The 24,373-nt window shown below is 42.5% G+C and overlaps 1 protein-coding gene across 2 annotated transcripts in view; it reads right to left on the bottom strand.

Annotated features, from left to right (window-relative positions):
• Window positions 1-310: 310 nt before the first annotated feature.
• Window positions 311-24,373, bottom strand: part of cactin — a 34,571-nt gene continuing 10,508 nt past the window's right edge. The window contains exons 4-10 of one of the 2 annotated variants that reach the window (XM_073068192.1): window positions 22,479-22,641; window positions 13,810-13,924; window positions 8,975-9,167; window positions 8,202-8,324; window positions 7,660-7,719; window positions 4,107-4,363; window positions 311-1,284 (exon numbers count right to left, since the gene is read on the bottom strand). In XM_073068192.1, the coding sequence (XP_072924293.1) occupies window positions 794-1,284; window positions 4,107-4,363; window positions 7,660-7,719; window positions 8,202-8,324; window positions 8,975-9,167; window positions 13,810-13,924; window positions 22,479-22,641 (1,402 nt within the window). In that variant the 3' untranslated portion in view covers window positions 311-793. The remainder of the gene's footprint in view (window positions 1,285-4,106; window positions 4,364-7,659; window positions 7,720-8,201; window positions 8,325-8,974; window positions 9,168-13,809; window positions 13,925-22,478; window positions 22,642-24,373) is intronic. The other variant, XM_073068193.1, reaches the window with a different exon arrangement.

The following is a 24,373-nucleotide window of genomic DNA, read 5'->3' as shown; positions in this document are numbered from 1 at the left end:
GACACTGCCCAGAACAAAGCAATGGCAAACCACTTCTGTAGAAAAATTTGCCAAGAACAATCATGGTCAAGACCATGATCCCCCACATCACACGACATGACACATAATGAATGAATAAACATTCAGGGAACCATCCCTCAACATTCCTGTTGTTACAGGAATATATTTTGGGTGTCTGGAATTTGTACTGAGCTTTCGGACTAGCCACTAGTATTAAATGCTCAAAGAGGTTCGGCTAGCTAAGAAGTGCTACGATTGTAAATATGTAATTCTGCCAACTTACATTCAAAATGCTAATCATAGCCATTGATTAATTGTTAATTGTTTATTATCTGTGATCAAAAAGCATAAAATATGCAAGATGAGGAGAACGAGATTCTCTCCATTATGCTCTATCGAATAAAGACCTTTATATTTCCCAGTTACAACTTCTGTGTGACTCAGTTTAGTCAATCACAGTTCCTCACAGAATGAACAATTAACTGATCAGTATTACATTAAGAGTATAAAGAAGTCAAACTAACAATGTAACATAAAGGAAATGATACCTTAAGGTTTCAGTTCTTTCAGCTGAGCAGATTTGTTATGGTTCAATTAAGTTTGGTTGCAATAATCACAGAAAGTATACTGGGAAAATTAAAATGATCCCACATCACTGGAAAATATCCTTTACTGCCCCGCTGGCTGCATCTCTTTCAAAATCCTGTGCAGCACAAATTACTGGCTGGAAGTTTCACAAAGGAAAGTAACTTGAAAATGATAACCAGTCATCTAGTTTCACCTCAGGGTGTTTCTACCTTCTGTAGCGATACCTTTTAAAATGGAACCATAGCTGAAATATTCCATTGGCAAACTGGCACCTGAAACCATGCCGGTGAGAGTACTCCCATTCCCGGTTTACGATTTTAAAGGCAATGTCTTCATAGGGAGGACCGGCATGGAAGCGAAGAATGGCAAAATCTTTGTTGTCCGCACACGGCTCAAGGAAATACTGAGGTGTTGCCCTCTTGTCGATAAGGTCTGGGTAAAAGATGTTGAATTTGTAGCCCTGCACGATCTTGGGAGGAGGGTTGTCGAAATCATAGTGGGTTTGGTTGTACTTGTTCCATTCAAAGCCAGTGTGGACGCGATTGAAGAACCGTGGCTTTCTGGGTCGGTATTTGTCGGCCCACAGATAGACTTTGCCCGTCAAGGGCATTTCCACGCTGAACTGGGCCTCGTCGGTTCCCATCCCCTCCTTGGCTTTGCGTACAAACGCGTCTTCAGCACTCTCACTGGCATCACCTGTGGAAACACACAGAGAAAACATCTGAGAATACTTGCAACACAAGCGACACTGCACACACTAGAAATCCAGGGCAACGTACACAAAATGCTGCTCGAGCTCAGCACCCATGGAAAGGAATAGAGAGGCGATGTTTCGGGCTGAGAGCCTTCAAAAGGACTACAATCAAGAATACATAGTGGTTAGAGTGATGCTATTACAGCTCCGGGCATCGGAGTTCAGAGTTCAATGTAAGGAGTCTGTACGTCCTCCCCATGGAATATGTGGGTTTTCTCCGAGTGCTCAGGTTTCCTCCCACAGTCCCAAGCCGTACTGGTTAGGAGGTGTACTGGTCATTGGAAATTGTCCTGTGGTTAGACTCGGGTTAAATTGGGGGTTGTTAATGGTTGCTGGGTGGCGCATCCCCAAGGGCCAATCTCTATAGACAGACTAGACAACGGGGTCTAGTAAAAACTAGACAATTTTGACCCTTTGACAGAATCAAAATAGAGCTGCCCTGCCCTGCCCTGCCCTTTTGCTTCACTTGGTGTTGCTGCTGAGGCTGGCCGTGCGCATGTGCTGTGGTGTCGTGTCCTGATTTCCATGATGGCGGATCGGCTGTTGGGTGAAAGCGGGGCAGTTGATTTTGGCGAATGAGCAATTTTATACGAATATATAACCCTGAACGGTAAGTTAGCACATTTTAAGTCGATTTAGCCAAAAAAAGTGCCACTGTAATGCACCATTTGCGCTAATTGGAGGTCACAAGCAGACAGACAGATAGAGTCTGTCTCTTTTAGTCGTATATAGATAAGATGGATAAGTGGATGGATGGGATAGGTTAGAGAGAAAGACATTTTGCTAAAGTTAATCAGACTCTTAACAAGGATTCCAAGAATATAATTTTAAAGTTATGACACATTAAGTGACAGATTTGAACATGAATTAGAGTACAAAATAATAACTTGTACATTTTTAATCTTCATTTGGAACAAAGTAATGATAATTGGTTTAACATGGACATCAAAGCTAATTTATTTTGACAGGCTGCAGTTTGCAAGAAAATATTTAAAATCATGACTAAATTTGGTAGTGTAGAAATTTGCACAGTTGTGGCCTTTAAGGAATTCAGCAGTAAATCAAATAGGGAATCAAGAGAAGATTCTTCACTGACAGTGTGGTGAAAGCGTGGAGTTTGCTACTATAAAAAGTTGAGGTGAATACACAGATTAGATAAGCGTCTGGGGGAAGAAGACAATAAAGAATTATGCTGATAATTTTGGATGAGGAAAGAAAGGAGCATCAAGTGGAGACAGACTGACTTGGCCTAGTGATTTTGGATCTGCATGTCACGTAATTCTACTTTTCATCTGCAACTTGGGGTTGTAAATGGTATACTTTGATATTGTCTCATGCTTGTCTTGCATATTGCTCATACAGATCAGATCATTACATAGTACATCGAGCTAGAATAAGGTAAAACAGTAACAATGCAGAATAAATTGGAAAAACTACTGAAACCATGCAGTGCAGGTAAACAATCATAATCATAACAATCATAGCGCAAGATCATAATTGTAGAAGCCATGTACCTGTTTTCTATCTGCATTGTATTCTGTGTTACACGTTTATTATGGTAATTAGTCACCTGGGTGGGGGCGTGGTAAAAGCGAAGGGAATAGGTTACACATTCTTGCTTTGTTCTGGGCAATTTGGCTTGGGTCTGGGGACCGCTGGGTGTCGTATCTGTTGCTGAATGCTTAGTTACACTTAAGCTGCACCGTTTCAAGATTGTCTACCAAGCTGTTGTAAATCAAGGTAACTGGACTTGCTGCGTTGTCTAGGAGACGTTTCACCACTCATCCGAGAGGCTTTTTCAGTTCTGATCCATGGTAGGCAGTTTTCCAGCTATAGATTTTGTGTAGACTACCCAAAAGGGAAAATTTCTTTAGCTTCCTGAGAAAGTAGAAGTGCTGGTGAGCTTTCTTGGCTGTGACATCATTGTGGTTACACTAAAATATACGGGTTGGTAGGTTAATTGGTCATTGTAAATGGTCCATCTCCAGCAACTTCCACCCACTAACGCATACACGTGTCAATACGGGTGTCCCCCCCAACCCATTCAACTAACTTTTTGTTGAACTCCTCTATTGCAGTAATTTATTTCTGCTATTGCATCTGATTCTAGTTTGACTGATTTATTTATTGAGATAATGTGCAGAGTTGTCCCCTTCGAGCCAACGCCACTCAGCAACCCCCATTTTAACCCGAGCCTAATTACGGTAAAGCATTGTGCTCACCACTATGCTAGCATGCTGCTCTTTACAGGACCATTAATTTTACATCACCAATAGCCTGTCCTTGTCCAACTACATTGAGGTCACAGCCAAGAAAGTTCAACAGCACTTCTACTTCCTCAGGAGGCTAAAGATTAAATAAAAATTGAAGACTTATTTCCTGTTCCAAACACCTTGTTGTCATGGCCAGGAAAGATACAAAAGCCTGAAAGCATGTACTACCAGGGTCAAGAACAGCTTCTATTCCACTGTTATCAGACTCTTGAATGGACTTCTTATCTGTTAAGATAGACTCTTGTCTTCACATTCTATCTCATTATGGTGTTCCACTTCATCATTTACCTGCACTGCACTTTTTCCGTTAGCTTTTACACTTTATTTTGCACCGTTACTGTTTTACCTTAATCTAGCTCAGTGCACCGTGAAACGACTTGATCTGTATCAACAGTCTGCAGGACAAGCTTTTCACTGTATCTTACTTAATGTGAGAATAATAAACCAAGACCAAGTTTGAGAGATCAGTTTGTTCACATTCTTTCTCTTACCAGTCACTTGTAACTGCTGCCTTGCCATCAACAGCTTTTGCAGGTCCTCATCAGCATCTACAATGTGAGTGTCCATAGGCAGCTCATGTGTGCTCAATAACCTGGGACTGTATTTGCCAGCATCATAGTCATCCAAGCTCTGTTGTATCAGGTCCTCCTCAGTCAGAACTGCTTCTCCCTCAGCTTCACCCTCCGCATTCTCCTCTTCTGCATTTGCTTCGGAAGTGCCTGTTACTTCTTTGGCTTCATTTTGTGGCCTGTATGATACAAATAAAATTAGCTCCACCTTTTAAAACTGAGGATTAGTGAACACAGGTGCCAAAATTGGAAGAACTTACAAATTTTGAACACTATTAATGGCTTGTTTAATTAAAAAAATGTTATTTACATTTCCAAATAGGCTAAAATCTATTTGATTCTATTGTAGACAATTCTGACTCCATTTAGAAAACCTGTTATAGCTGCAGTGATAGAAGTTTAGTTTTAAGCAAAATGGAAGGCATTCTAATCACAGAGGGTGCTGGGTCTCAACATCAGCTTTACTTATAAAAAGCTAAACTCTTTGTGGTTCATCTCTTCCCTCCTCAGTTTCTTGTCCTGGTGGAAGTGGACACAGGATGTGGATGGCACTAGGTCAAATGTTAGCTTTAGTAAAGGTGTCAAAGGGAGAAGGCAAGAGAATGCGATTGAGAGGGAAAATAAATCAGCCATGATGGAATAGTGGATCAGTCTCCATGGGCTGAAGGGCCTAATTCTGCTCTTCTGTCTCATAAGTTTTATGTCTCATGGAGCTGAGAATGATATTATTGACTTTGGCAGAATAAGAACCTAAGTTTCACCAGTAATAGAGAATATTTATATTCTACATCAACTGTGAACTCCAATATCACCCTTCTCCAAGGCAATAAGGGGCCAAAGGCAGGTGAGTGGCCCAGGGACGTACAGGCAGAGGTGGAGAAGGGAATGAGTGAAGATCACAAGGGATGCAATGGGAGAGTGGTGAACTTGTGGCATTTGTTGCCAGATGCAGCTGTGGAGGACAGGTTGTTGGGTGTATTTAAGGCAGAGATTGATAGGTTCTTGATTGGACATGGCATTAAAGGTTACGGGGAGAAGGCCAAGAACTGGGGTTGAGGAAGAGAGAAAAAAAAAGATCAGCCATGATTGAATGGCGGAGGAGACTCGATGGGCCAGATGACCTAATTCTGCTCCTGTGTCTTATGGACGTATGGAGAAAAAGTTAAAAAAAACAATTCGGAGAATTTATGGCCAATCTCATGTGATTAACCAGCAGAACAGTTAGTGCAGCTGATTACTGCTTGGGGTGTCTGAGTTCAGAATTTAATTCTGGCATCCTCTGTAGGAAAGGTTGTATGTCCTTTCCATGCATGCTTGGGTTTCCTCCAGGTGCTCCAGTTTCCTCCCTCAGTCCAATGACAGTACCGGTTAGTAGGCTAACTAGTCATTGTAAATTGTCATGTGGTTAGACGAGGGTTAAATCAGACAGGAAAGGAATGGAGGGTTATGGGCTGAGTGCAGGTCAGTGGGACTAGGTGAGAGTAAGCGTTCGGCATGGACTAGAAGGGCCGAGATGGCCTGTTTCCTTGCTGTAATTGTTCTATGGTTATATGGTTATAAATCGGTGGATTGCTGGTGGTGAGGCTCATTGGGCAAGGGCCCATTCTGCGCTGTGTCTCTAAGTAAAAATAAACTAGTAATGAAGGTAACCCAGACAAAAATGCTGGAAATTCAGCAGGTCAGGCAGCATCCATGGAAAAGAGTAAACAGTCGATGTCAAGACCCTTCATCTGGACTGAGAAGGGGGTGGGGAGATGCCTGAATTAAATGGTGGGGAGTGGAGAAACAGGAGGGCTGGAAGGTGACAGGTGATGCCAGGCAAGTGGGAAATGGGAAAGGTCAAGGGCTGAGGAGAAATCTGATATGGGAGGAGAGTGGACAACAGAAGAAAGGGAAGGAGGAGAGGACCCAGGGTAATAAGGGTCCCTACAAGGCCTAATTAAATTAGCAACCCTTACAAGGAAATATGATCTATGAACATTTGCATGCCTCTGGAGTATCCCTGAGTCTACGAGTATACAGTTATCCTTATTTCATCTTTCCTATGACTTCAAATGAGGCCCTTTGGCCCATCTAACTCATTTCAGCTCTAAGGGCAATGGCATCACCGACATTTCTGAAGAAAGCAGTTCTCTCTCTCTCTCTGGCCCATTAGCCGCACCTGATTCTATGCCACCACTGGGGACAACTTATAGCCTCCCACTCAGCACAATTTTAGAATAATGGGGGAAAATTCAGCACTGAGCAGGGGTTGGGGGTGGAAACAAACCGATCAAGCATGGAGTGAATGGCCAAGTTTGACACTGTCAGCACCACCGTCAGGCTCAAACCTAGACACCTAGAGCTGTGAGGGAGCAGTGCGAACTGCCGCACCACCAGAGTGCCCTGAAAAATTAAGGCTCCTTCAACATCACTCTATTACAGCAATTCTAATGCAAATCATAATTTAAATTATTTAAAAAAACATTAAAACTGCGTAACATACACGAAAAGCATCAATTAAAGCAACAAACAAAATGGCTGAGGAGCTCAGCAGGTCAGGCAGTATCTATGGAAAGGAATGAACAGTCGATGGTTGGGGCTGAGACTCTTCATCAGGGCTGGAAAGGAAGAGGACAGACGGCAGAATAAAAAGGTGGTAGGAGGGGAAGGAGTACAAGCTGACAGCTGACATCAGACCAGGTGAGGGGGAACGTGAGTGAGTGAGGGAAGGGAAATGAGGCAAGAAGCTGGGAGTTGATAGGTGGGCTGAAGAAGAAGGAATCTGATTAGAAAGGAGAATTGATCATGGGGGAAGGGGCAGGAGCAGAGGAACTAGAGGAACATAATGGGCAGGTGGGGAGAAGAGGGGAGCCCGAATGAGGAATGGAAAGAGAGAGAAAAGGGGGAGGGGGAAGAAATTACAGGATGTTAGAAAAATCAAAGGTCACGCCATCAGTTGGAGGCTACCTAGACGGAATATGAGCTGTTGCTCCTCCTGCAGCAGCGGAAGTCATAGACTGATGTCTCGGAATGGGAATGGGATGTAAAATTAAAATGAGTAGCCACTGATAAGCCTATATTTTGTGCCTTTCTTAAACCTCATACAATGAGCAAAGCTTATCCTGTAAACCATGATTCAGTCATTTGAAGTCATAAATACTCTAAGTGCATGAAACTAACAGCAGAAATAGCTCTGTTATTGCAAAATAAAAAAGTTATTTTAAATGCTTCAGAAGTATTCCCCTAGAATAGGGGTTCCCAACCTGGGGTTCACAAGCCCCTTTCTTAATGGTATTGGTCCATAGAATAAAAAAGATTGGAAACCCCTGATCTAAGCCTTAGAGGAATACACCAGGCAGGAATGAGCATCTAAAAATGTATCCATTATATAAATTTTGCTAACATTGTATTGTTTAAAAATGGAATTATTTTGTTATTATTCTATTGGACTGACCATGGACCATTAGAGTCTAAGGTTATAAAATACCTTTACCTGAGAGGAGAGTTCTCTGCACTAGAATGGTCGGATGAGGAAAGGTTGCTGTGATCTCTACTGAAATATTATATAAGACAGCATGTAAAAAAAAATACAAAGTGTCATTTTCATATATACCATTTAAGTTCAATCACTTACAAATGGCCAATGAATTGAATGTTCTTTGAAGAAAACAGTTTCTAATATTAAACAGAATGGAAGCCAGGTTTTTTTAATGTGAAATGTAATAATCTCCTTGCATCCCTATTCCACTATTCTTTTATCCAGAGTAATGTTCAAGCTTCACGAGACACACGAAGCCTCGATCCTATACAGACAGTAGCAAGCAGGGGCGACTGCAATGAGTGTAAAGGAAACAGAACCGACATGCATTAGATTTTTACTCACACATCTGAGATTGTCTATGATGCTGTAGAAAGAATGCTTTTAATTTAAAGATATTAGTTCAGATGGCATGATTCAAAATGGTAGCAAACAGCGCCATGCTTTTCTGCAATAACAAGCTATACAACACAATCTAAAACTGCACAGGTACATACTTGTCCTCGGGAGACAGCGGCTCACTCTTTAGAATGGGAAACAAGGGCTCACTTTCCACCCCTTGCTCCTGCTTCAGTTTGTACAGCTTCTGTCGCAACACATCCTGATGTCTTTCACGCAATCTGAGAGAGAGAGAGAGAGAGAGAGAGACAGACAAGTCATATCATTCCATCCTGATTGATTTATTATCCCTCTCATCCCTTCTGCCTCCTCCCCATAACCCTGACTAATCAAGAACTCATCGACCTATATACCCAATGACTTGGCCTCCACAGATTTACTACCCTTTGCTACAGAAATTCCCTCCTCATCTCTGTTCTAAAATCCTTTTTTGAGGCTGTGACCTCCAGTCCCAGATCCCCTCTGCCATTATTGGAAACATCCTCTCCACATCCACTCTATCTCAGCCTTTCGATATTCAACAGGTTTCAATGAGTTCCCCACTCATTCGTTTAAAACCCAGCAAGTACAGTCCCAGAGCCATCAAACCCTCCTAACAGGTTAACCCTTTCATTCACAGGCTCATTCTTGAGAACCTCCTCTGGGCTCTCTGCAAGGGCAGCACACCTTTTCTTAGATAAGGGGCTAAAAACTGGTCTAATGCTTCATGTGCCGCCTGACCAATGCCTTATGACGCTTGCAATAGGGCATCTGATATTTTCACGAGATCATTACAATGAACAGTCGGACCTATTCCCACAGGAAAAGCAAATCTGAGAGACCAAGGAGAAACCTTCCAACCAGTATTGGATCTTCGTGTGCTCAGTAGTACCTGGCCCTGGCCATATATGCCTTGAGTTGCTGTAGTAAAGTTTCCCAGTAGCCGATGTCCAGATTTGAACCACCAGTTTTGATTTTTGCTTCGATGTTTTGATACAGTGCTTGAAGCTGGTTGTAGGTTTTGCCTTTGAATACCGACTGAACATCAGTGCTCACCGAAGTGTTGATTCCTTCTCGTCTCTCTCCTGAAACGGTCATTGTTTTAGAAAAAGGATTGTTATTATGTTGAAATGATAATGATTAAAGTTAAAAATTCATAGTAACTTTATTATCAAAGTACATACATGTACATCTACAACCCTGAGATTCATTTTCTTGTGTGGGACACTCAATAAATCCGTAACAGAATAATAATCATAATAAAATCAATAACAGGCCACAGCAACTTGGGCATTCAGCCAGTGTGCAAAAGACAACAAACTGTGCAAATACAAAAAAAGAAAGAATATTAATAAATAAATAAGCAATGAATATTGAGGACATGAGATGAAGAGTCCCTGAAAGTGAATCCATAGGTTGTGAGCACATTGCTTTAGTTTTGATTAGCTTTTATTTGTTACATGTACAGCAAAGCAAATCAAATTAGCAAGTATAAGAAAAATGAAAACGGTTGGGTTGAATTGTTCTCTGATCTTGGCAATTCATTTGTTAACGTTTTGTCACCATACACCAGGAAGGATGTGGAAGCCATAGAAAGGGTGCAGAGGAGATTTACAAGGATGTTGCCTGGATTGGGGAGCATGCCTTAAGAGAGTAGGTTGAGTGAACTCAGCCTTTTCTCCTTGGAGTGATGGAGGATGAGAGGTGACCTGATAGAGGTGTACAAGATGATGAGAGGCATTGATCATGTGGATAGTCAGAGGCTTCTTCCCAGGGCTGAAATGGTTGCCACAAGAGGACGCAGGTTTAAGGTGTTAGGGAGTAGGTACAGGGTTAAGTTTTTTACTCAGAGAGTGCTGAGTACGAGGAATGGGCTGCCGGCAACAGTGGTGGAGGCGGATACGATAGGGTATTTTAAGAGGCTTTTAGATAGGTACATGGAGCTTAGTAAAATAGAGGGCTATAGGTAGGCCTAGTAACTTCTAAGGTAGGGACATGTTCGATACAACTTTGTGGGCCGAAGGTCCTGTATTGTGCTGTAGGTTTTTAATGTTTTCATATGAGGAGACATCATCAGTGCACTGTTAGGTTGTGGTGTGTCCTCCGAATGCTTGTCTTCACATAATTATCAATCAGCTGATCTGTTGTCATTATGGGAACTCAACTGTGATGCAGGGAAGAGAACTTGTCGCTGATTAGTTGCGTGACAAACTCTGTGCGTTGTGGTCCTGGAATTTTGCCCATATAAATCAGATCGAGGTCTACACGTCTGTTTACAGAACTGTTCGTGGAAAATCATGCTTCTAGGAATTGTCCAGCATGCCGCGTGTTTGCCGATGCCATGACTTTCACTGTCACCCAGTTGAATTTGTGCCCCTCTTGATCTTCATGGTTAGAGACTAGGGAGAGTCTCACATCACAACTGGGTTTCTTCTCTCCGGGGTACGGAGCTTTCCGCTGTTCCATCGTTGGGTCAATCTGAACGCCAGCCCAGAAGGACTGAAAAGACAAGCGTGTCGGTTGGGACGAGAGCTGATTTCACTCATTCTGTGCAATGGTTATCTTCATGGCACTGAGGCTGTGCTCCGTAGCCGCTAATATGATGAACTGACAGGTGAGGCTTTGGGCCTACTCCGGGGTTTGGATCCGAGGGTTCAGAATGCTGTTGTTCACTTCAATTGTTTGCATGATTTTTAATTTTTGTTTTTTCTTTCTCATGCACGAGTGTTGGTCTTATTATTTTTATTCTTTTTTTTCTTTAATTGGGATCTCTTGCTTTGTGGCTACCTGTGAGCAAGCAAATCTCAAGGTTGTGTAATTTGTACATTCTTTGATAATAAATGAATCTGGACTCTTGAAATGATGTCCAGTCAGCTGATTGAGAAGTACACGAAGGCCAAGTATTCAGAACTTAACAGCATACTGATGATGTCTCCTCATTTGGTGATAAAACGTTTGCAAATGAATTGCCAAGGTCGGAGAACAACTCAACCCACACGAGCTATACAAAGAAATGAAAACTTTGGATCAGGAAGCATTTGTTTGAGGACGAGTAATGCCTGTTGACATCAGCTTGGAACAAACAGAAAGTTTGTACTTAAAAAAGCTCTGGACTTCATGGAAATTCTGTCTACAAATGCATTTACGATTAGTTTAACCAATAGTGATGAAAAATCAACTAAAAATTCGACTCCAGATCATCAAAATATTTTGGATTGATTGTGAATTGACCACAGGGGGTAAACTGAAGAAATCAAGTTGTCTGGACCTTCTCTGAATGTCTGTGGTTTGGCAGCTCAAAAGCCTTTCAGATTTATAAAGTAACAACATAGTTTCACACGAGTCTGGATTCATTCCCAGAGCCTTTGGAGACATTAATGGTAAATTCACTGGAGTGCAACTCACTCATTTGACTTTCAAAATGTGCAGATGATAGGCAAAACTACAGTCAGTGCCATGGTAGGGAACTGGGGAATTAGTAACGGTTAGGGAATTTGAAGCTGAGATTAATTAGAAATGTTTGGAGAGAAATAAAGTACATGGATTTCATGAAGGGAGAAGGAAAATGAAAAAGATTTTAAATATTGTACTACAGTTGCAGAGTGGACTCAAGTTGGCATCTTGCCTGCATTGTGTGCAAGTTATTGCACAAATGGAACAGGCCAAATCTGAAGCTCTTACCAGAAAAAGTAATTGGAATGGGGAAAAATGGATCCTTAAAGCTGTCAGAAATGAAAAGAGAGCAAAAATGGGTGAGAAGCTGGAAAAGTGCAGAAAGAAGTCAGTGGGGCATGAGGGGTTTAGAGACATCGGATAATATGCAGAAAGGCACTGAATTAGTTAGTATCACTCAAAATTATCAGCTTACTTGGTCTGGTGAGAATGAACTCAGCATTACCAAGAGAGACTAGTGTAGATGCTGCCTGGCCTGCTGAGTTCCTCCCCCACTTTTTGTGTGTCACTTGGATTTCTAGCATCTGCAGATTTTCTTGTTTGTGATGGGAAGAAATATCTCACTAATGTAAAGGCAAAAAAGATTGAGACCAAGATGGTACAATCAAAGGTGAGTGAGAGGTGGTTGAGTCATTCAAACTGTTTTGTATCATGTGAAAATATAAGCTTTAGGACACACATTTTGTAATTTCCAAAGAGCCACAGAGAGGTTTCAACTACTGAGCACATAGGAACAGAACCTATCAGTGATGCCTGGGATATATGAAATCTTTATTTAGAGATGCAGGGTGGAACAGGCCCTTCCAGCCAAAAACCTGTGCTGCCTAGCAACCCCAATTTAACTTCAGCCTAATCATAGGACAACTTACGTACTAACCGATATGCCTTTGGACTGAAGGAGGAAATTGGAGCACCCGGAGGAAACCCAAGTGGTCATGGGGAAGAACATACAAAATTCCTCACAGAGGAAACTCCAAACTCCCACGCCTCAAGCTGTAATCGTATCACGCTAACCTCTACGCTACTGTAGCGCCCGATTGTAAGTCACTAGAGTGAAAGAAATCTCTCTTTGGAGGCGCCACAGTAGCATAATGGCTAGCACAATGCCATTACAGCACCAGTGAGCAGGGTTCAATTCTGCTACTGTCTGGAAAGAACTTGTAGGTTCTCCCCACGACTGCATGGGTTTGCTCCGGTTTCCTCCCACATTCCAAAGGTGTATGGCTTAGAAGGTTAAATGGCAGAGCGTGGGCTTGTTACAGTGCTGTATCACTGTCCGGTATGGGGGTGGGGAGGAATAAGCTGCAGGAACTTGTAAACTCAGTCAGCTCCATTATGGGCACAAGAGTTCATTAATGTATAGCATTTCTAAGTGAAAGTCAAAGTAAATTTATTATCAAAGCACGCATACGTTAACCATATACTACCTTGAGATTGATTTCCTTGCAGGTATTCACAGGGACCTCCAAGAGGACCAGAACCTCATTGTAGTTTGGAGGCTTGTGTACCTCAGTGACCCGGGGAGCTATGTTGGCTGGAATCAGGGCTTTATGCTTTGGCTCTTTGTTAAGTCACCCATGCCAAACAGGTCAAAGGGTAGAGGCCAGACAAAGAGTGGCCCACCAGTCCTCCAGGTTCAGGGGTTCAGCTCAGGGCTAACAACCCTGACTGGTAAAATGAAACCGTTATGGAAACAGCAATGAAGAATCCTTCTATGTTTGAGTGTGAGGGTATTCCTGAGTCCACACTCGGGACTTGCATGGCTGACAGTAGTGAAAACTGAGGGGAAGCTACTGACATGATGAAGGAAGCCCTGATCACCGACAGAGACGGAGGACCTTCATTGTTGCCCTAAACACCAGTGTTGCAACAGGCAGTAAGTATTCATAGGAAGATAAATACATACAATAGAAATTATGAAATTCTAGACATAAACAGAGACTGACAAACCACCAAAAGACAACATGAGCAAAAGAAAATATCGAGAATGTGAGTTGTAGAGTTCTTGAAATGAGTCTGTAGGTTGTGGAATCAAATAGAGTTGAGGTGAATGAAGTTATCCATGCTGGTTCAGGAGTCTGATGGTTGTAGGGCAATACTGCAGTATTTTAAAATTTATCATCTTCAGTAGCAATATCATCTTGGTTAATCAATACTGCTTAAATCAATACTATTTTAGGTGTAGTCCATATAGAGAGATCTGGGTTGTACTGTAAGGTGCGCCTCAATTAGGTTTGTCCCAATCCTCTGAAAGGTCGAGTAGTTTTCCATTACCTGGTCCTTTTCCTGAAGCTTCCAGTTTTTTCAGATTACTGATTTCATCCTCAGTAATAGTCGTCATATCTCTCCAGAAGTCAGCATTCTTGCCTTGCTCCAGCTCCATGTAAACCTGATGGAAAAAACAGTCAGTGATTAACAGGAATCTTCAAATTATTCATGATGTCAGCATACACAAACGCTAATATTTGCATTTCTAGATTGTAACATTTTGAAGTTCAAGTTTAAACAAGCTGGAAATTCTTAAAAAAAATTTTTATTGAGATACAGCGAGCAATTTAAACCATGCCGCCTAGCAATCCCAGATTTAACCCCAGCCTGATCATGGGACAAATTACAATGACCAATTAATCTACCAACCAGTACATCTTTGGACTGTGGGAGGAAACCGGAGCACCTGGTGGAAACCCACGCAGTCATGGGGAGAATGTACAAACTCCTTACAGGCTGTGAAGGGAATTGAACCCATGTCGCTGTTACTATAAAGTGTTGTGCTAACCACTGCACTACCATGTTATCCTCGAAATGCTGCAGAAACTAAGCAGGTCAGATAGCACCTATAGAATTGAATATGTTTTGACATTTTGGGCTGAAACTGTTCTTCAGGACTGGAAAGGGAAAAGACAGCAGAATAAAAGGTGAAGGGAGGGGAGGTAGTATAGCCAGAAGGTGATAAGTGAAGGCAGTAAAAGGAAGGAATCTGATAGGAGAGGAGAGTGGTCCATAGGAGAAAGGGTAGGAGGAGGGGACACAGGAGGAGGTGATAGGTAGGTGAGTAGAGGCAAGAGGCCAGAGTGGGGAATAGAGGATTAGGGGAGGGAGAGGGAAAACTTTTTTTTTAACCAGGAGAAATCGATATTCATGCCATCAGGTTGGAGGTTACCTAGAAGGAATAGAAGATGTTGCTCCTCCACCCTGAGGGTGGCCTCATCTTGGCACAAGAGGACATGGACCGACATGCGGAATAGGAATGGGAATTGGAATTAAGATGTTTGGCCACTGGGCAGTTATGCTTATCGCAGTTATTGTCTGTACACATGTATGCAGCTAAACAAAATTAGGTACAAAAAGCTGGAGGAACTCAGGCAGATCTACAAGAGGAGTAAACAACCTCGGCCCAAAACCCAACACAAAAGGCTGGAGAACTCAGCAAGTCAGGCAGCATCTACAGAGGAGTAAACAACTTCGGCTCAAAATGTCAACTCTTCATTCCTCTCAGTAGATGCTGCTTGACCTGCTGAGTTCCCCCAGCATTTTGCGTGTGCTACTCTGAATTTCCAGCACCTGCAGAATCTATTGTGCTTTTAATGAGAGTCATAGAAAACTACTGCACAGAAACAGGCTCTTCAGCCTATCTAGTCCACACCGAACCATTTAAATTCCTTAGTCCCATCAACCTGCAACTGGACCATAGCCCTCTCATTCAGGTACCTATCCAAACTTCTAAATGTTGAACAACTTAACTACTACTTACTGAAGTCTTTTTAAACTTAAGCAGTTTTTAAGTAAAATTACTTGATATTTTCCCCCTTTGAGACTTGTAGGTACAAATTGCTCAACACATTCTTACACAATGATATTCTAATTAGTAGTTCCAGGGTAACAAAACCACGAAAGGACATTAGCACTATTTATATTAGAATACAAATGCATTTCCACCACCTATTTCCCAAACTTCTCTGAAGTACTGATTTTACAGAACAGGCCCCTCCAGCACAATGAGCCACAATGTCCAGCAACCCAGCTATTTAACACTATCCTAATCACAGGATAATTGTTACGTGGGGTTAGTTTACTTGTTGGTCAAAAGCTGTTTCCATCATGTCGGTCATCGATTGGCCCGCAGCAGCACTTTCCTATTGGTTGCCTTGTGTGCCACGGCACATGTGGGAAGCTTGTGTCAGACAGAGTGGTCAGCAGCACTGGGGCTCCACAGGGGACTGTCCTGTCTCCCTTTCTCTTCACCATCTACACCTTGGACATCAACTACTGCACAGAGTCTTGCCATCTTCAGAAGTTTTTTGATGACTCTGCCATAGTTGGATGCATCAGCAAGGGAGATGAGGCTGAGTACAGAGCTATGGTAGGAAACTTTGTCACATGGTGCGAGCAGAATCATCTGCAGCTTAATGTGAAAAAGACTAAGGAGATGGTGGTGGACCTGAGGAGGGCTAAGGCACCGGTCACCCCGTTTCCATCCAAGGGATCGGTGTGGACATGGTGGAGGATTACAAATACCTGGGGATACGAATGGACAATAAACTGGACTGGTCAAAGAACACTGAGGCTGTCTACAAGAAGGGTCAGAGCCGTCTCTATTTCCTGAGGAGACTGAGGTCCTTTAACATCTGCTGGACAATGCTGAGGATGTTCTACGAGTCTGTGGTGGCCAGTGCTATCATGTTTGCTGTGGTGTGCTGGGGCAGCAGGCTGAGGGTAGCAGACACCAACAGAATCAACAAACTCATTCGTAAGGCCAGTGATGTTGTGGGGGTGGAACTGGACTCTCTGATGGTGGTGTCTGAAAAGAGGATGCTGTCCAAGTTGCATGCCATTTTGGACAATGACTCCCATCCACTCCATAATGTACTGGTTAGGCACAGGAGTATATTCAGCCAGAGACTCATTCCACCGAGATGTAACACTGAGTGTCATAGGAAGTCATTCCTGCCTGTGGCCATCAAACTTTACAGCTCCTCCCTCGAAGTGTCAGACACCCTGAGCCAATAGGCTGGTCCTGGACTTATTTCCACTTGGCATAGTTTATTTATTATTTAATTATTTATGGTTTTATATTGCTATATTTCTTCACTATTCTTGGTTGGTGCGGCTGTAACGAAACCCAATTTCCCTCGGGATCAATGAAGTATGTCTGTCTGTCTGTCTTAGCCTCTTTTCGTTTGTCTCCAGGGGCTAGTGCTGAATAACCATTGAGAAAGTATGCTCCAGACTTAGAAGGCCCGCTTGGACTCTTAGTTAAGTATCTGTTTGTTGAATATTGAATTACCACCTGCCTGCTCCTCCTGACAGTCTAACTGCACGCTATCTTTACTTTTTTACTATCTGTCCTATCCTGAGTCCCATCACTCTGGTTCCCACCCCCCTACCAAATTAGTTTAAACCCTCCCCAACAGCTTTAACAAACCTGCCCACGAGAATATTGGTCCCCCTCGGGTTCAGGTGCATCCTGTCATTTTTGAACAGGTCATACCTCCCCCAGAAGAGATCCCAATGATCCAAGAACGTGAAGCCCTGCCCCCTGCACCAGCTTCTCAGCCACACATTAATCTGCCAGATCATCCTGTTTCTGCCCTCACTGGCGCGTGGTAGAGGCAACAATCCAGAAATTACTACCCGGGAGGTCCTGCTTCTCAGCTTTCTGTCTAGCTCTCTAAATTCTCTTTTCAGGACCTCTTTGCTTTTCCTTCCTATGTCATTGGTACCGATATGTACCAAGACATCTGGCTGCTCCCCCTCCCTCTCCAAAATGTTGTGGATGCGATCTGAGGCAGCCCTGACGTTGGCACCTGGGAGGCAACATACCATCCGGATGTCCCGTTCACGTCCACAGAATCTCCTGACTGTTCCCCTGACTATGGAGTCCCCTATCATTACCGCTCCCTTCATCTCTCTCTTTCCCTTCAGCACCACAGGCCCACGCTCAGTGCCTGTAACCAGGTCACTATGGCATTCTCCTGGGTGGTCATCCCCCACAAAAGTACAGTCAGCCCTCCTTATCCGCGAGGGATTGGCTCCGGGACCCCTCGTGGATACCAAAAAACGCGATTGCTCGAGTGTCTCAATGCGGTGGACCTTAGGACCCAGCGGATCCCAGACCTTATTTAACCTGTCTCAGTGCGGCGGACATTAGGACCCAGCGGCAGAGCTCTGAATCTGCAGTGTTTCTGTTCACGACAATAATCACGATCACAATTGAAAATAAAGTGGAAATAATAAAGTGATCAGAAAGAGGTGAAACGCCATCAGTCGTTGTAAAAGCGTTAGGCTACGTCGGTCAACGATCGGAATAAATTTAAAGGATAAAGTGAGAAAGGCCCTGCCCCAATGTAAGCTACAATTATTTCTAAGCAACGCAGTGGTTTAATTATTGGGTTTTGGGTTTTTGATCCTCCACATTAACCAGGCACGGATGGAGAGTGCGCTAGGGAGCGATCTGTCACTGAATTGAACTCGGGAACTTCCGTTCCTGAACCCGGCGCTGAAACATACGTTCTTAAGTGTTTTATATGCATAGAAAGGTAAAATATAATCTATATACTAAGATGAACGTTTGACTAACTGACGCTAAATAATACCAGATGTATCTGTTCTGACTTACTTAGTAAGAGTACTTTCGATTTTTCCCGATCCCAATCCACGATAACCCACACACATCCTCCCATATACTTTAAATCATCTCTAGATTACTTATAATACCTAATACAATGTAAATGCTATGTAAAATAGCTGTTATACTGCATTGTTTAGGGAATAATGACTAGAAAAAAAAGTCTGTACACGCTCAAACAACAAGTGCTGGAAGAGCACTTCTGGGATTTCTCGATTCGCGGTTGGTTGAATTCGCGGATACGGAACTTGTGGATAAGGAAGGCCGACTGTATCCAAAGCAGTGTACTTGTTTTTGAGGGGAATGGCCACAGGGGTGCACTGCTCTAACTGCCTATTTCCATTTCTCCTGACGGTCACCCAGCTACTCACCTCCTACAACTTCGGGGTGACTACTTCTCCGTAACTCTGATCAATTATAGCCTCACTCTCCTGTACAAGCCAAAGGTCATCCAGTTGCCGCTCCAGATCCCTAACACGGTCTTCAAGAAGCTGCAGCCGGATGCACTTCACACATATGTAGTTCCCCGGGAGACTCTAGGTCTCCCAGTTCTCCAACACTCAGCACAAAAAGCACACCACACCCATTTAAATGGTACAGTAAGAGAGGAAAAAAAACAAAAAGGAGACCTTAACAGACGCATTTCACAGAGCTGATGCCTCTTAGAAAAGATGTACTGGCATTGGAGAGGGTCCAGAGGAGATTCACAAGGATGATTCCAGGAATGAAAGGGTTATCATATGAAGAACTTTTGATGGCTCTGGGTCTGTACTTGCTGGAATGCAGAAGGATGGGGGAGAGCTCATCGAAACCTTTTGAATGTTGAAAGGCCTAAGACAGAGTAGATGTGGAAAGGGTTTCCCATGATGGGAGAGTCTAGGACAAGAGGGCATAGCCTCAGGATAGAGATGCGGAGAAATTTCTTTAGCCAAAGGATGGTGGAATTTGTAGCCATGTACAGCTGTGGAGGTACAGGTTGTTGGGTTTATTTAAGGCAGAGATTGATAGGTTCTTGATTGGACATGGCATCAAAGGTTACGGGGAGAAGGCTGGGAACTAGGGTTGAGGAGGAGGAATAAAAAAAAAAGATCAGTCATGATTGAATGGCAGAGCAGAGTCGTTGGGCCAGATGGCCTAATTCGGCTCCTATGTCTTACTGTCTTATGGTCTTTAGTTTTGTTGTTTGTGTAACTTGAGGGAACTTAAGTGCTTGGTCAAATCTTTTACTGTTTGTAAATAAATAACTAACATGCTTATTTGTAATCAGTGTCTTCTGTCTCATTCATCAAACCCCTGAACCTGCTTCCACATTACAATAATTTACAATGACCAATTAACCTACCATCCAGTACATCTTTAGACTGGGGGAAAATAAACCAGAGCACCCAGAGGAAACACATGCAGTTCACAGGGAGAACATATACATTCCTTACTGGAACTGAACTCCGGAATGTCCCGAACTGTTTCAGTCTTACGCTAATCGCTATCCTACTGTGGCGCCAATGTTATCAGTTCAAAAGACATCAATAACTCAGATCCAGGGGACTAACAATAACTAAACAACATCAACTAAAATTAATTTGATGGGGAGTCTCAAAAGGGAGGCAACTAGAATCTACTTTGAAAACCTTCAGCAACTTCCAACAGGAACCACCAAACCAGTCTTCCTCCCCTCACTCTTCCTCCAAGCTTGAAGCTGGGGTGGATTGAGAGACTTCCCGATTTAAACAGCTCTGCAACTCAGTAGATAATCATGAGCAGTAAAACTGCACCTCGAGGAGATCAAGCCTAATGAGCACTCCTCTGCAGAACTTGCATCTTCAGCATACAGTATGATCAGGATGCCTTAAGAAAGGCCCTGGTAATATCTCATGTATGATTTCAGTTCAGCAGTGAATATTAACCATAACTTACAAGTTTCCACAGAAAAAGTAGTGAACAGAATTTGTGCATTTCATTTTAATTCTTATTTGGAGATAGAGCACAGAACAGGCCCATCCGGCCTACCGAGCTGCAGCACCCAGCGACCCACCTATTTAACCCTAGTCAAATCACAGGATAATTTACAATGACCTATTAACCTACTAATCCATATGTCTTTGGACTGTGGGAGGAAACTGGAAGAAACCCACACACACAGAGGGAAGGATGTACAAACTTTTATTTTACAGAGGACACCTGTATTGAACTCCAAACTCTGACAGCCCGAGCTGTAAATTCATCTCGCTAACCGCTACACTACTGTATCGTCCCATTTTAAGGGCAAATGAAAGGCCGTGTTATGAAATTCTGTTTGCCCCGCAATAGTTTCTCTTCGTAACGCTGGATTCATTCCTAATGGACAAAGTAACCTGTTAACTTTGATATTAACCCATTCAGCACCTTTCTTCGTATTATCCAATATTTTTAAACCCCTTCTGTCCAATAACTTCCTTCCTGCAGCAATTTTCCAGCCTTTCACCCAATTCTGCTCTCTTTTCTCTTCTGTCAGCTTTGAGGATCCATTCTTTTTCCCCATTCCAAAGATTTTTGGGCTTTCATTTCTGGTAAGAGCAATTTTGTCTGTTTCATTTGTGGAATAAATTACACACAATGTGGGCAAGGTTGAACCTACTCTACAACTAGTGTTATATTTAAAATATTTTTCATTTTCTTTCTCCCTTCATGAATTCCAAGTCCTTTATTTTTCTCCATTTCTTCCAAACATTTCTAAATGAATCTCAGTTTTACATTCCTAAACATTTCCTCCTATTTTCCCCTAGTGTGTATGGTACTCCAAACTATTAACATGAACTCTTGTGGAATTCCCAATTTAGCACAACACTGACTCCTGGTGGTTCTAACGCAGAACTATGTTTCCTTTCTCTTAAAAAAATCGAGGATCATTTAGTCACAAATAAAACATTTTAAATTTATAAGAAACAAGCTATTCTTGTCAAATCTTGACACTAGAAGCTGGTAAATGTGGAAGAATTAACTATTTTCACTGAATTCTTGTTGGTGCTAGAATTCATAAGGTCTTAAGGTTTTAACAACACAACTAATGTTATGTGTTAACACACACACGAGACTCTGCAGATGCTGGAAATCCAGAGTAACACACACAAAATGCTGGAAGCACTCAGCAGGTCAGGCAGCATCCATGAATGGGAATAACAGTCAACGTTTTGGGCTGAGACCCTTCATCAAGACATAGCAGACTTAGTTAGAATTCTAAGTTAACTTCTAATTTCTAGATTGCTGGTGGGATAGAAACACTAAGATAATTAGAATCTATTTCATTTGAACAAGGTTAATTCAAATTAAATGATTCAAAAACTTTTTGCTCCTTTTGTTAATATTTTCTAGAGCATCTGGCATAATTTGAGTAATTGTAAAACAGAAAGATCGTGAAATTACAGCAGACTCTAAGGTATTGTTATAATTAAGAGAACCTATTACTACATTATGTGCCAAATTGTGAACCAGTTGTTCAAATTATTTTATTGGCTTTGCTGCTCACACAAATGTGTTAAAATGTGAAGTAACTATTAGATACAAGAGCAGAATTATGTCATTCACCCATGGCTGATTAATTACCACATTCTCTTGCTTTTTCTCCAAAACCTTTCACGCCCTGACTAATCAAGAGCCTATCAACCTCTGCTTTAAATACACCCAATGACTTGGCCGCCACAGCCATCTATGGCAATGAATTCCACAGATTCACCACTCCCTGGCTAAAGAAATTCCTCCTCATCTCTGTTCTAAAAGAATGTCCTTCTATTTTGAGGCTGTGCCCTCTGGTCCTAGACTCTCTCACTAGAGGAAATAACCCCTCCATGTCTGCACTATCTCAGCCGTTCACTGTTCAATAGGTTTCAGTGAAATCCCTCCCTCCTCGTTCTTCTGAGTTCCAGCGAATACAGGGCCAGAGCCATCAAACTTTAACCCTTTCATTCCCGTGACTTCCTCTGGACCCGCTCCAATGCCAGCACATCCTTTCTTAGGTATGGGGTCCAAATCTACTCACAATACCCCAAATGTGGCTCGGTTAATCATTATAAAACCTCAGCAATACACACTTGCTTATATAATCTAGTCCTCTGCTAACATCGTACTTGCCTTTGTCACCCTGACTCAAGTGCACATGACAAAAAACATGACTTTGAGGACAAGAATGCCATTTGTAAAATCAGTATTCATTACTCACCCCCACAGATACCCAGGAAGATGACAGTGGTCCTTCAGTAATTTAGTACAACTGAGCTAATATGGACAGGTGTTAAAATATTACTAAGATAAATAAAAAATACAGTGTATTAACTGAGTGACATACTCTGATATCCTCAAGGAGGTCTTCCAAGTCTGAAGCAGTCAGCCCATTTAGGAATGTGTATGGTTCATGCATTTCTACAGCTAGATCGTCATCTTCTGCACTGATGTATTTAGCCAGAAGGTCTATCGGCTTCGCTCGGCCTCCCATAATACGGATCTTTGATCTAAAACAAAAGGAATACATGTAAAGTCATTTTCTCGTTGAATATCAACATAATGCACGCTCAATCTCAAACACTTTCCACCCCACATGTGATGGGAAGATGAGATTATAGCTGAAAGATAGTTTAAAGATCAAAATAAATTCATTATCAAAGTACATATATGTGACCATATAGAAACCTCAGATTAACTTCCTTGTGGGGATTCACAGTAAATACAATAAACACAATACAATCAGTGAAAGACCACATAAACCAGGATGGCGAGACGAGTGTGCAACAGGCACCAAACTGTGCAAGTACAAAAAGAAAAAAAATAAATACAGTACTGTGCAAAAGTCTTAGACACAATACACTGCAAGGGTGTCTAAGACTTTTGCACAGTGTACAGTAGTAATTTTATGTATTGCATTGTACTGCTGCCACACAAAAAAAATTCATGACAGACGTGAGAGATGATAAACCTGATTCTGATATGGGTCTGTTGTGGACTGAGAGTGGGAAGGGGGCAGGCAGAGGGGAATCATGGTTGGGAAAAGGGGAAGGGAGAGGGGAGGGAACGCAAAGCAGCAGAAGGACAATCTATAATGATGAATAGATAGATAGATAGATAGATACTTTATTCATCCCCATGGGGAAATTCAACTTTTTTCCAATGTCCCATACACTTGTTGTAGCAAAACTAATTACATACAATACTTAACTCAGTAAAAAATATGATATGCATCTAAATCACTATCTCAAAAAGCATTAATAATAGCTTTTAAAAAGTTCTTAAGTCCTGGCGGTAGAATTGTAAAGCCTAATGGCATTGGGGAGTATTGACCTCTTCATCCTGTCTGAGGAGCATTGCATCGATAGTAACCTGTCGCTGAAACTGCTTCTCTGTCTCTGGATGGTGCTATGTAGAGGATGTTCAGAGTTATCCATAATTGACCGTGGCCTACTCAGCGCCCTTCGCTCAGCTACCGATGTTAAACTCTCCAGTACTTTGCCCACGACAGAGCCCGCCTTCCTTACCAGCTTATTAAGACGTGAGGCGTCCCTCTTCTTAATGCTTCCTCCCCAACACGCCACCACAAAGAAGAGGGCGCTCTCCACAACTGACCTATAGAACATCTTCAGCATCTCACTAATTGTTTGGAATCAAATGACCTTGCCTGGTGTTTCAGGGCTGGGTGTGTCTGCACCCACACCACCTTCAACCCCAGCACTCCTTCTCTGCCACCTGCCCCACACCCCTCCCACGCCACTCCACTATCGCCATTCCCAACATCCTTTGCTCCCACCAGATTTACAAATTCGCTGTCAGCTCCACGTTGGCAAATCGAGTACTGTGTAAAAGTCTTAGGCACCCTAGCTTTGTGTGTGTGTGTGTGTGTGTGTGTGTGTGTGTGTGTGTGTGTGTGTGTGTGTGTGTGTGTGTGTGTGTGTGTGTGTGTGTGTGTGTGTGTGTGTGTGTGTGTGTGTGTGTGTGTGTGTGTGTGTCTATACATACATACACACACAGTAAATAACCAATAAGTATCAAGAACATGAGATAAAGAGTCCTTGAAAGTGAGTCCATAGTTTGTGGGAAACAGTTCAATGATGGGGTGAGTGAAGTTATCCCACCTGGTTAAAGAGACTGATGGCTGAGGGGCAATTACCTGTTCCTGAACCAGATGGGGTGGATCCTGAGGCTTATAATAATAAGACAACAAAATACGATACAGCAGCAAACTTGCAACCAAAC

This window comes from Hemitrygon akajei, chromosome 16 (genome assembly GCF_048418815.1).
Source record: "Hemitrygon akajei chromosome 16, sHemAka1.3, whole genome shotgun sequence".
In the NCBI taxonomy this organism is placed as follows: domain Eukaryota; kingdom Metazoa; phylum Chordata; class Chondrichthyes; order Myliobatiformes; family Dasyatidae; genus Hemitrygon; species Hemitrygon akajei.
This window is presented reverse-complemented; position numbering and strand designations above follow the sequence as displayed.